The following is a 13,922-nucleotide window of genomic DNA, read 5'->3' on the forward strand; positions in this document are numbered from 1 at the left end:
CTCGAAGCTGAACGAAAGGTAAAGATAACTCAAACGAGGGACTGATGGACAACAGGGCAACCATGATTCTTTCCATTATTGGCCAAATTTGGTCTTTCCCAATGTTCCCTGACTACTGGAAGGGAGGAAGGAAGGAGGAAAGGAAAGAAAAGGGTTTTGGCATCAGAAAGACCTTGGGCTCACCACCAGCATCACTTACTCATGAACTGACCTGCAGTAAGTAATTTCACTACCTACAGCTCAGTTTCCTGATCTGTACAACAGCAATTAACCGCTTTATGGACTAAATGAATTGCTCTAGGAATCAGATGAATGGTGGCAATCCTGAGCCAAGTAAATGGTAGCCAACATACCTGAGGTCCTTGCATTTTCCATCACTACAAATCATGGAGTTAGACCAGAAGTTCCTTTTCAATTTGAAAATTGTGTGACTGTAAATGCTGTCTCCTCCATGAAGACTTAGACCATCATAACTACCAGACGTGGACCCCTACTTCCTGTCCCATCTCCTCCCCTGCCAGTTCTCTGTCTCATGTCTACTCTGTAGTAGAACATCTGCTCTCTGCTTATTCCCCGTCCAACCCACCAAACATTAGAAACTCAGGCCAAGGGGGAGAGAAGGGATGGATTGGGAGTTGGGGATTAGCAGATGCAAAGTATAACACATAGGAAGGATAAACAATGAGGTCTCACTGTATAGCATGGGGAACTGTATCCAATATCCTGTGATAAATCATAATGGAAAAGAATATGAAAAAGAATGCATGTATGTATAACTGAGTCGCTTTGCTATACAGCAGAAATTAACACAATGTTGTAAATCAACTATACTTTAATAAAATAAACTTTACAAAAAGAAACTCAGGATCAAGCTCAAATATATTGGAGTTCTAGCACACAGAATGGCCCCTAGTACACAGTAGGTACTCCACAAATATTTCAAACTGAACTCAAAGAAAAAATTAATCAAAACCACAATGAGCTAAATAAAAATGGAAGATATGTACAATGGCAAAAAAAAAAAAAAAAAAAAAACACAGAGAACTATCACATAACCCCATTAGAATGGCTTGGTGGGAATACAAACTGGTTCAGCCACTATGGAAAACAGTACTGAGAATCCTAAAAAAAAAATTAAAATAGAAAGAACTACTATATGATCCAAAAATCCCATTTCTGAGAATTTATATGAATGAATCAAATACACACACAATGAAATATCATTCAGCCATAAAAAAGAATGAAATCTTGCCATGTGCAACAATACAAGTGGGCCATGAGGGTATTAAGCTAAGTGAAATAAGTCAGACAAAGACAATACTGTATGATCTCACTTATACTGAGAATCTAAAATTAAAAACAAAACCACCAGACTCACAGAGAACAAACTGGTGGTTGGTAGGGAGGAAGGGGGGTGGCAAAATGGGTGAAGGAAGTCAAAAGGTACAAACCTCCTTGAGTTTAGTTATAAAATAGATAAGTCCTAGGAATACAATGTAAAGCATGGTGATTACAGTCAGTATGATACTACTGTATTGTGTGTGTGAAAGTTGCTAAGACAGATCTTAAAAGTACCTGTTGGTGTTCAGTCACTATGTCATGTCTGTTTGCGACCCCAGTGGACTGCAGCACACCAGGCTTCCCTGTCCTTCACTATTTCCTGGAATTTGCTCAAACATGTCCATCGAGTTGGTGATGCCAACCAACCATCTCATCCTCAGTCACCCCCTTCTCCTCCTGCCTTCAATCTTTCCTAGCACCACAGTCTTTTACAATGAGTCAGTGGCCAAAGTATTGGAGCTTCAGCTTCATCAGGTGGCCAAAGTATTGGAGCTTCAGCTTCAGCATCAGTCCTTCCAATGAATATTCAGGGTTCATTTCTTTTAGGATGGACTGGTTGAATCTCCTTGCAGTCCAAGGGACCCTCAAGAGTCTTCTCCAGCACCACAGTTCAAAAGCATCAATTCTTCAGCACTCAGCTTTCTTTATGGTCCAACTCTCACATCCATATATGACTACTGGAAAAACAACAGCTTTGACTAAATGGAATTTTGTTGGCGAAGTGACATCTTTGCTTTTTAAACACTGTCTAGGTTTGTTGTAGCTTTTCTTTCCAGGAGCAAGCATCTTTTCATTTCCTGGCCGCAGTCACTGTCCATAGTGATTTTGGAGTCCAAGAAAATAAAATCTGTCATTGTTTATACTTTCTCCCTATCTATTTGCCATGAAGTGATGCGACTCGATGTCATGATCTTAATTTTTTGAATGTTGACTTTTAAGCCAGCTTTTTCACTCTCTTTCATCCTCATCAAGGGCTTTTTAGTTCCTCTTCACTTTCTGTCATTAGAGTGGTATCATCTGCATATCTGAGGTTGTTGATATTTCTCCAGCAATCTTGATTCCAGCTTGTGAGTCATACAGCCTGACATTTTGCATGATGTACTCTGCATGTAAGTTAAATAAGCAGGGTAATGATACACAGCCTTTACATACTCCTTTCCAAATTCTGAACTAGTCTTTTGTTCCATGTCCAGTTCTAACTATTGCTTCTTGACCTGCACACAGGTATCTCAGGAGGCAGGTAAAGTGATCGGGCATTCCCATCTCTTTAAGAATTTTCCACAGTTTGTTGTAATCCACACAGTCAAAGGATTTAGCGTAGTCAATGAAGCAGAAATAGATGTTTTTCTGGAATTCCCTTGCCTTTTCTATGATCCAAAGGATGTTGGCAATTTGATCTCTGATTTCTCTGCCTTTTCTAAATCCAGCTTGTATATCTGGAAATTCTCGGTTCACATACTATTGAAGCCTAGCTCGAAGGATTTTGAGGACTACCCTGCTACCATGTGAAATGAGTGCAAAGAAGTTCTATCACAGGAAAGATCCTATCACAGAAAAAAATATAAAATTTTTACATGTGGTGATGGATGTTCAACCAAACATGCTGATCATTTTGCAATATATACAAATATCACTATCATTATGTTGCACATCTGAAACTAATAAAATGGTATTTGTGAACTGTACCTCAAACAGACAGACAGACAGATAGATGGATGGATACTAAAGCAGTCTCACAGGAAAAAAAAATAAAGAATAGACAGGGCCCTGGAGCAGAAAGGGATGTGACCACAATCACTGCTTCTCCTTTCCCAGTTCATTCATCTGCTTTTGCATGAGTAGGACAGAAGCTGGGCTGATTTTTGTAGGCTTTCCTGAGCGATGCCCTTCTCTGTTGCAGCAGCAAGACTTTTAAACTCAGTAACAAGACTCCGTCTTCAGCAGATGATGGTCCCCTTTACTGTCACAAAGAGGACAGAAGCAGAACTGGAGGCTTTAAGCTCCTTTGACAGCCATCAGTCAGAAACAGTTCATTCCAGCTTTTCATTTGTCTGTGACTCAAGAGGAAATGTTCTCCTGACATGTCAGTGAACCAACAAGACAGAATTTGTAAGCTGATCACAACTCCCAACAGTGGGCACGGTCTTAAAAGACACATCATGTCAGATGTGTCCAGGACCAAAGGGGATGGAGGGAATATCCTATATGATAACAAGGAGAGTGATAAGAGAGCGCCGAGGATTCAATTCAGTGAGGTGGGCGAGTATGTGTCCCTGCTGACGTTTTCAGGTGCCCTAATCATCCTTTAACATGCTGTTGTTCTCTAAAACTACTGTGCTCTACCCAATGGGATCGTAATTGTACATGTCCCTGAAGTACTTTATGATCAAAATTTGGTAAAAAGAAATATGGAGCACTATCTTTCTTTCGTGTGTGTGACCAAAATTTCTTCAGGAAAATGTCTTTGGGTGTGTAAGATAAACACAGACTTTAGTAAAATTTAAGACAGGTCATATTTTGATCACCATAAACCCACTGTGGAAAACGAGTGAGCACAACTCTTAATGACTAGAAGCTCAGCGTGACATTCAGTACCTATGTTAACAATGCCCCAATTTACTCAACATTAAGGATTTGATTTTTTTGTTCCTGGAATTTTTCTTTTTTCTTATCTCTTTTTCTTCGTGCTCTCAAAAAACTCTTTTACTTTGTGGCTTTGGTTGTGCATTAAAAATCAGTGAAACTCATGAGTTCATGTGAACTATATGAGTCTGATTCTAAATTCAGAGGGAAATAAACTGGGAGATTAGGGTTGACATATGTATTTTATATATATATATATATACACACACACTAGGATATATGTATATATTAGGATTGATATATATATATCAATTCATATTGATGTGTGTGTGTGTATATATATATATATACACATATATTAGGGTTGAGATATATATATACTCTGATACTATGTATAGAATCAGAGATTCTATTGGGCTTTTGGGCTTCCCAGGGGGCTCTGTGGTAAAGAACCCACCCGCCAAGCAGGAGACTTGGGATCAACCCCTGGGTCAGGAAGATCCCCTGAAGAAGGAAATGGCAACCCACTCCAGTATTCTAGTCTGGGAAATCCCATGAACAGAGGAGCCTGGCTGGCTACAATGGGGTTGCAAACATTCAGACATAACTTGGCGCGCAAACCACCACTACCACACAAAAGACACCTTCTGAGAACCTACTATGCAGCTCAGGGAGCTCTACTCAGCGCTCCACAGTGACCGAAATGGGCAAGAAATCCAGAAGAGAAGGGACATATGTGTATGTATAGCTAATTCACTTTGCTGTACAGTAGAACTAACACAGCACTGTAAAGCAACTGTATTTCAATAAAAAGTAGTTTTAAAAAATAATAAAGTTCAGAAAAACAACCTTAAAAAAAAAAAAAACTATTGCAATTGCATTAGAAGTGGAACCAATGTGCAAAAACAAAGTTTTTAAGATCACAAACTCCTTTAAGGGGAAAAATAAAAGTGCCTGCATAGGAGAACAAATATCAATAAATGGACCCCACAGATTTGTTCTTCCTCCCAGGCTGATGCAGATTCTGAACCCCTGCTCTCCAATCACACTAGGAAGTGTTCATCCCTGTGGGCAAGGAGTGCTCCCAGCACCCAGGAGGTAAGTCCTGCCTCAACCCCCTCCAGACCCAGCAAGGCCCGTCACTCTCTGAGCTCCCACAGTACTTTCTACTGTTCCACTCACTGAGCCCTGCATCTGCCTCAGCTCCCCAGTGAGAGCTAAGGTCTTTGTCAGGAAACCGGCAAATACGGATGAGTGCCTGGTGACAGGAGCTGCCCGGCAGTCACCTAGGGGAGGTCTCATCTGGCACACGTGTCAGTGGTTCTTGCTCTGTGGACTCTGCCTGGATAACGGGCATGGAGGCAACTCTGCGCCAGTCCTCTGAACACCCCAAGTCAGTAACATGGAAAACTTCAAGTTTCAATTTCCAGAAGAAACAGCACTGCAGGATTCTTACTGGGCCACTGGAAGCAGGAAAAGCAGCTTTTCATCTGGGCTTTGAGGCCAACTATCTATAATGTTTAGGAAACCCCAGAAATATGGGTCAATTCTTGACCAACCCAAGTAGAAAAAGAAGTGCTTCAAAGCTGAGATGGTGGAGAACCAGACATCACTATGAGTTTAGTTGCTGATGCTGTGATCCACAAAGATGAAAATACCCAGGGATCCCCAGCATCACCCAAAGTACACATGTCCAATATTTGTTCTCAGAATGTATTATTAACATATGATGTTCTATGCTTGTGCTAAAGGGCCCTTTATTTGTCTGTGAACTTCTAAGCAGCCAAGGCTTATATGAAATTTTTTTTTAATCCACAATAATAGCTGATGCGCTTGTTATACATAGCGCATCATAGGTACAAAATATATATTTGTTGAAAGCATAAGGGAAAAAAGATAACATATAGAAGAAACTGACCTCCAGCTTCTAGATACCAAATCTAATGCATTTGTTTGATTGCTTACTACAAATAAATGACAATGGATGATATTGTGAAAAAAAATGAGATGTCCAGTCCCAGGGCAAGGTTTTATTACACTCATTCTTCTAAATGGTTTGAGTCTGGCTGACCCCAGGACTCTTAACAAGGCAATGAGCCGCTCAGAGGTAAACAATTCCCCATTTTTCAGTTCCCGAAAGAATTTTTATGGGACTCTCACCAATCCCAAGGTTACACTTACTAGCCAAGTTCCCATCCCAGCATTCTCCCATGATTAATAAAGACGAAAGTAAGCCGACAAAATCTCTCCGCTGGATGCCCCTGTGATGCCCAGGAAGTCTCCTCACCATCTAGAAGCTTCTCACTTGAAGGACAGATTGTGGAGTGAACCCAGGGTCCCTCCTGGCAGCCCCTGTCACTCAGACTCACTCAGCCCCTCCTTTGTTCCCTTTCTGGCCTTCGTTCACCTGTCTCAGTCACTTTCCTCTCATTATTTCCTCACAAGGGTGAGACGTTGCATGATAGGGAACCCAAGTAGGGTGTCAAGAATCAGATTATTCTGATCCAAGGAGAGAAGTCAGACTGTGTGTGCCAGGAATCCAGAGCCAAGGAGTGGTGGCAGGAACACGAGGGTGTTTAAGGGGCTGCAAAGGCAGGAGGGTTCACGGTGAGTGCAGTGGCTGGAGAGGGGGAATCGAGGGCGAGCACAGTGCTGGGGTGAGAGAGAAATCCAAACCTGAGCTAGGCGGCCAGGTCAGCAGTGGCAGGAGACGACGACAAATAAAAGAACGAGAGGAACAAAAAGAACTGAACTATATCACTTAGAGTCTTTAGGGTTTAAGGAAAATATTTTTAAAACTTTCCTGAGTCCCTAAGCTAGGTCCTGGTGGATTCAGGTGCTTTTCTGGAGATTAGGATCACACTGGTATGTTTAGGCCAGAGCCACTGGCCAATGCACTCCACTGGGAGGAAGAGCCCCCGGGGGACAGAATGCACGTGTACTCAGGATGGCATGTACAGAGTGGGAGGGGAGTTAAAACAGGCCGCAGGCAGCTGGAAATGAGAGCCCAAAGGCCAGCAGATCTGGGAGGGTTTCCGCTACGCAAACAAACAGCATTGGGAAAGCTCAAGTCAGTCCTCTGGCTCCCAGAGCTGGATGAAGCCACTGTTACACTTTTCAAACTCTATTAGTCCAAGGATCCCAGACTGTGAGGCACAGATAAGCTCACGAAGGCAGAATAGTGAGAACCAGACATAGGACAGCATCTTTGAGGACAACTGAAGACCTGGAGTCGATAAAGTGAAAAGAACCCCAAAAAAGTGTGCCCAGAAATGTACAAAAATAACTTAAAATGTATCCTAGCTCCAGAGGCAGACAAAGGAGCTTCCAAAAGTGGAGCCAGGTTGGTAGAGTTTGTGAGGTCTCAAGGAACAGGGGTGGGGGAAACATTTAGATTTGGCATAGAGGAGGTTACCATCATATCATCTACTCAAGTGATTTCAACAGAAGTGATTCTCACAGAAGTGAGAATTACCTGGAGTGGTGGAGACCACATCTTGAGGAGTTGGGTGGAGAAAGAAGGCTAGAGTCAAACAAAGAAAGTCAAACAAACAAACAAAGGAGAATTTAGCATGATTCAAGATTGACCAGAGGGAACAAGTGGAGAGGGAGGCAGAGAAAGGATGGAATGCATGCAAGATTCCCATCGTGGACCAGCGAGCATCTGAGATCTGCGATCTGGGACACAAGAGGGATTGCAACTTCCGAAAGGAAGAAAGAAACGTCCTTGTCAACAGCTAGGACAAGAGAGTAGATTTAGACAATGAACCCTGTGAAGGTGACGGTAAGTATAAAACTGAACAGGTGGATTTAGATCTACTACACAAAGAACGCTGTGCTAATAAACTAGAAATATGGGCAATTCTTCAGAGATTTTCACACACTTTGCATTACTCTAATGCTGCTAGTATGGGCTGAATGTTTGCATCCCCCCAAATCTCCTGTGTTGAAATCCTAACTCCCAAGGGGACAGTGTCAGGAAGTAGGAGAGGTAATTAGATCATGAGGGTGGGACCCTTGTGAATGGGATTAGTGCCCTTTTAAGAAAAAACAGACTCAGAGACTTAGAGAATGAATTTATGGGTATGAGGAGGGAAAGGATGAGGGGAAAGGATAGTTAGGGAGTTGGGGAGCAACATGTACACACTGCTGTATTTTAAATGGATAATCAACAAGTATAGCACTGGGAAACTCTGCTCAATGTTACACGGCAGCCTGGATGTGAGAGGCGTTTGGGAGAGAATGGACACATGTATATGTGTGGCTGAGTCACTTTGGTGTGCACCTGAAACCATCACAACATTGTGAATCCGCTAAACTCTAACATAAAGTGTTTTAAAATAAATAAATGGAAGAAACATAGGAGAAATGATTTTTCTCTCAGCTATATAAGACTACAACAAGAAGACAGACATCTCAAACCAGGAAGAGAGTCCTCATCACATGCTAGATCTACTGGCACCTTGATCTTGGCTCCAACAAACTCCAGAACCATAAGAAATAAATGTTTGTTGTTTAAACCACCCAGGCCATGGTATTCTATTATAGGGGACTGAACCAAAGACAGTCCCTAATCTGGAGAGTGATGCTGGGCCAAACCATTTCACCTCTCTGAGCTTTTCTTTATCTGCAAAATGACAGGGGAAGGAGACACAAGGGAAGACAAGGTAATGTTTTCCAACGATTTCTTCCTACCCAAGTATCTCAGTGTTTCTACATGTGCTTTTTCCATCTAATTGTTCCATGCCAACCTCTAAATCTTTGCTTTGCAAGTGTAATTGCAGACCACTTGTTTTCCTTATGTTGAATGCTTAACACCTAGCATCATGCCATGCATAAAGAAGGTGATCAACAAATGTTTTTTTTAAATTAACAAAATTTCCATAATGTCAGAGTTTCAGGAGACAGATGTGTGCCTTGTCATCACTCCCTCTTCCCCAAGGGTTATTTACAGAACCACAGTCACCCAGAAGTTGTAATCCTTTCTCTGGCAATTCAGCCTTGATAAAAACACTTATCTAAAGCCAAAGGACAAACAAGATGGAATGTCAAGTAAATTAGTGCCCTAAGTGTTTCAGATCCTGCCCTTCTGCCAATGTGCACACACCAATTTCTAGATTAAGAAAAATAAGTGACAAAAATAAGCCTGGGTCAGTTTTCCAACAGTTACTTGGGGAAAAAAAAAAATACCACAGTGCATATCAACCGATAGCTCCTCATGCTTTCATTATCAGGGGAGCAAAAACTGCTCACCCAGAATCTTGTTTGTACTCTGTGACATTCCCATAGCTGAGAAAACTGACTATGTCTCCTATTTGCTGTAAACCAAAAACAGGCTTCAGCAGCTGATAAAGAAGGCTTTCTCTCCTGGAAAAGACATCCACCTAAGATCTGAGTTTTAGTCTTGCTTCCGCACCGCTGAGCAGCTGACTTTGTACAATTAGCCTCCCTGGACCTCTACAAACTGGGGCTACACATTCCAGTCTGATCTATTTCCCTGTGTTGTGCACTGGCATTTACACGTTATAATCACTCTTGTGGCTCAGCTGTAAAGAATCCGCCTGCAATGCGGGAGATCTGGGTTTGATCCCTGGGTTGGGAAGATCCCCTGGAGAAGGGAAAGTCTACCCACTCCAGTATTGCAGCCTGGAGAATTCCATGGACATGACTGAGCGACTTTCACTTTCTTTCACCATTAATTGCTGAATTCTTTCTGAGATGCTTCCTATCAACAGCAAGCCAGATGTGGAAGCATTGAGAAGAAATCTATGGTGAAATATCTCATTCTGCAAAGGAAGACACATTCCTATTGGAAGAACTTCTGCAGACAGGATTAAGTCTGAAGTCCCAACCTTTGCATAAATGCAAAACTACAAAACACAGCACACCCCCAGAGGAACTCCTCTGTGCTTACACAAAATGAAAGAAAAGCAAAGTACTTGGGAAAAATCAACTCCGGTGTTTTACATCATGGTTTGCTTACAGTTAAGGGATTCCATCATCACTATCCTGGTAAGCTAAGGACATTTTTAAAATAAAATAAACACGTCCCAAATCATGGTTGTGTGTGGAAATGATAGTGAATAAAATCCATCATGGGCTAAAGGTATATTTCATGATAGGATTCTTCTAAGTGTCCCAGCACGTTAAGCATTTACATGTATATATTCTTAATTTCTCTCACAGATAAACACATCAGAGTAGGCTTGCTTCTAGCTGGTGGGAAAACCACTGAATGGATGATCTTTCATCTGTGTAAGCGTTTAAAAGGAATATTAGCAAACTCACAACTGCATAATGGAAAAGAGCTAGGAGAGAGACTAACAGGGCTAAACAGTGACAAAACTCCCCTTTACAAGTGAAGAATTAATTAACTGATTGATCAACTCATTAATTAACAGCAGCAGACATAACTCAGGAATGGAATCCATTTAAGACTTCACTTTTGCTTCCTTGACAGTGATCATAAACCTCTGCAAGAAGAAGGAAGAAGAAAAGCTTTCTGTGGACACAAAGATGCCAAAGATTCAACAAAGCACTGCTGTGCTTGAATAAAAACCCCAAAAAATATTTAAGGTGCTCTACTCAGAATATACAATATGTCTGGTCAAATTCACCATTATGGCCTTTTAACGACTAACAGTTCAACTTTGTTTTTTTTTAAACAGGACAGTTATCCATAATCTGTAACCATTTTATGTAGATGTGTAGGTTGTTAATACTCCCTGGGCTACCAAAAAAACAAAGAAAAAAATGCCCCCCCCCCAAAAAAATGTAAGAACTACATTCTCTCCATTCCTAATTCCATTAACATTTCTGAACCAACAACATTTTCAGGTTAAGAGAATAAAATAGAAAGGAGCAAGGGCAGACAGAGCAGTGATAAAGGTTTGAGAGTTTCTGTATTAAAACTAAAATTTAGGGGGAAAGGCATGTTTTTCCTTTTAGATGTTCATGCCACACCAAAAAAATTCCCCTGCTCCACCAAGCTACCTCCTTCAAGGTCATTTATCATCAGCACAACAGCCTACGGATGTTTTATTAAAAGAAAAATCCCAGCCTAGGACTGCCAGATCTCTACCCAGGACCCACTTATCAAAGGTGTCGCTGGGGCTGACAGGCAGCTGTCCAGGGGCACAGACTTAACATTACTTTATATGTACTGAAGCCCATCAGCAAGCACATTACCTCGGTCCCCATTAAGTATTCTGATAACACCACCTCCATGAGCTCGGCTTAACATTTAAGCCTGCAGGAAGCCCTTGAGTGCACAGAGCCTTCCAAAATTTTCTAGCTAATTTTAACCCTATGGAGTATGGAAAAAAATTGAATTTAGAGATTACACAGCAACTAAATATTTTACCCACCCAAACAAAAGCTTTCACAGTATTGAGAAACAGCTTTTCACGTGGTTTTTTATTAGTTATTAGAAAACCATACAGATAGTTTTCCACTAAAATAAATAAATAAATAAATAAATAAAAGTAAACTGTCTTACTAGTAGGCTTAAAATACTCCTGATGAGCAAGGGTTTCCTGAACTGGTTCTTTAGGGCTGGGTGGTGGAGCAGTAGTACCACCAACAGCATATGTAATGGTGCATGACTCGCAGCTATTAGATCAAATCACTGGCCAATCTGATGTGTACTCTGGATTTTATTCTTTCTAAAGCCCCTACCCCCAAGCAAAAATGAGTGCCAAAAAAAAGAAGAGCTAAATAGAAAAACAGGCCACTTAGAAAGCTCTTGAACAAATGTACTGTTTTCACTCGTTCAGGACCCAAATACATCATCTAGGCTCTTTTCGCACCTAAAAGTTGCTATCTGTTTAATGTTTCAAAACCTAAGTCTCGCTCTAATTGTCTGTGACTGTGGGGGTAATTGGAAGTGGGCAGCGACAGCTTTTTTACTGTTGGGGAAAGAAGAGACTGGAGAAGCTGCAGTCTTTGGCAGGGGGATGGGAAGTGGAGGGAATCCTGGAAGGGAATATCCTTCGGAGAGGAGGAGGCAAGTGCAGGGAAAGGAAAGACCGAAAGGATGCTGCAAACGCTACCCCGGCGAGTCTTAACCAGAAGTTACGACATTTTCTTTTGCCAAGGGGCTCTCCAGTCCCAGCTTCGAGGGGAGCAAAGCCTCAGCCAAGGAAGTATCTGCAGCGTTCGAACAAATCAGCGACAGGAAAGAGCCCTGCCAAGGGGTACTTAGGAGAAAAAAACTGTATTAGTGTGAAGCCAAGCTTTCGCTGCTGCCGCTCAGCGTGGAAATTCCGGGTAGCCTCCCTGCCCTTACACACACGCGAACACACACACACACACACACACTTTGCTGCACTCAGCGTTCACTAAGCCAACATTTAGAGAACGACGCGTTCACGAGGTCCCCCGCCGCCCCCGCGTGCGCGTGCACAGACACTCACTTCCCATCCCTTGCACGTTGTGCGAGCAGTCTCAGCACCACCAACGGCCCGAACCCAGGCACCTCGATGTCTCCCTCCCCTGCGCAGCACCTCGACTTGCGGGCAGTCTCGGGGCACACCCTGCACCCGCTTCCCCGACCCCAGCCACGCCAACTAGGCGAATCCCGGGGTTGAGTGACTGCGCGCGGGTCTAACCCGAAAGCCGAGAAACCGCGCCGCGGCGGAATTCCGGGCAACAACCGCGTCCCCGCCGGTCCCCGCTCCCCACCGGCCACTCTGTACGGTCTGTGCCCCCGGCTGCCCCGAAGCTCCCAATCTCGCCGACCGGTCTGGCCGGATCTGCAGCCCCCGAGTCCCCAGATTCCCGCTGCTCCGAGGCTCCCGATCTCGGCGCCCCGGGACCAAGCCGGTGCGCCGCCGGCCGCTCTTCGCGCTCCGGCCACGCTCGGTCTCCGGGCTTTACACACGGGCGCACAGACACGCACCCTCCCTTCCCTCGCCCCGGCTCGCACACCTGCGCCCCCGGGGGGTTGCCCGGCTCCTCCCGCATCCCTGGAGGCAGCCCCCTACCCGCCCGCGCGTCCCACTGCCGACCCGCCCAGTGGATGCCCCGGCTCCCTCTAACCGCCCCCCCTCCGGGGCAACCCGAGACGCGCGGCGCTTACAGTTCGCAGGAACTGGATCTCATCCTCGCCCTCGCCCCCATCGGCCATGGCTCTGCTCCTTCTTGCAGGGGCCGGCTCCCGAACCCAGCGGAGCCCGGCGTCGCTGGCGGCCCCTCGCTCTGTCTCCTGCTGCTGCTGTTCCTGCTGCCGGGAGCCGGGGGCGGGAGGGGTCTGAGGCTGCTGGGTGCCGAGCGCCAGGCGGTCCCCGCCTGCAGAGCGGAGGAGGAGGCCGGCGGGCGGGGGCGGCGGAGGCGGGAGCCTCCCTGCGCCGCACTGTGCGGGAGGAGGGCGACCCGGCCGGGAGGACGCGGGCAAGCGGCCCCGCAGCCCCGCCGCGCTGGCTTCGCGCGCCCCGCCTGCCGCAGGCGGACTGCTCGGCCCCGGCTCCTCCGAGCGAGTGCGCTGAGCCGGCGGAGCCCGGGTGAGTGCCGCGGTGGGGGCGGGGAGTGGGGGCGGACGGGCGGGGAGGAGCTCGCCGGCTCCCCTCTGCTGCAGGTAATCCGCAGCCCGCTCCTCGGGGCCACCAAATCCGAGACCCAGCGCCGCTTACTGGCCGCTCCGGGTATCGGATTCGGAGCGCACCCGATGAGCGCGCAACCTTCCACCTGCGCCCTTCGGTTTCCCTGGGCTCTTGCACCTGCGGCTTCTGACCTTAAACCTGCGCTCACGATTCCTTCTCCTGTGGGAGCGGAAGGGGCTCCCACAGTACTTTCCGCGGCACTTCAGATCTCAGGCAAGAATCATCTTTCACCCGGATGCCCGGAGTGGATCACCTCCAAGTAAAGGTGATTTTAAACTTAGATTACCTCTATTACCCGATCATCCTGAGAATTCTTTAGTATCTAATGTCGGTGCACCATGCTTCTCACAGATCAGACACACAAAATGCATGGTACATAGAACTGTAACAAATTCCTTC

General features: G+C 45.0%; 1 protein-coding gene across 1 annotated transcript in view; it reads right to left on the bottom strand.

The window, feature by feature from the left end:
- Window positions 1–13,338, bottom strand: part of RYR2 (ryanodine receptor 2) — an 813,831-nt gene extending 800,493 nt beyond the window's left edge. Inside the window, exon 1 of the mRNA XM_065922240.1 lies at window positions 13,004–13,338. Coding sequence (XP_065778312.1) covers window positions 13,004–13,051 — 48 coding nt within the window. The 5' untranslated portion in view covers window positions 13,052–13,338. The remainder of the gene's footprint in view (window positions 1–13,003) is intronic.
- Window positions 13,339–13,922: the final 584 nt, after the last annotated feature.

The sequence above is a fragment of the Muntiacus reevesi genome, chromosome 2 (assembly GCF_963930625.1).
Source record: "Muntiacus reevesi chromosome 2, mMunRee1.1, whole genome shotgun sequence".
Taxonomy (NCBI): domain Eukaryota; kingdom Metazoa; phylum Chordata; class Mammalia; order Artiodactyla; family Cervidae; genus Muntiacus; species Muntiacus reevesi.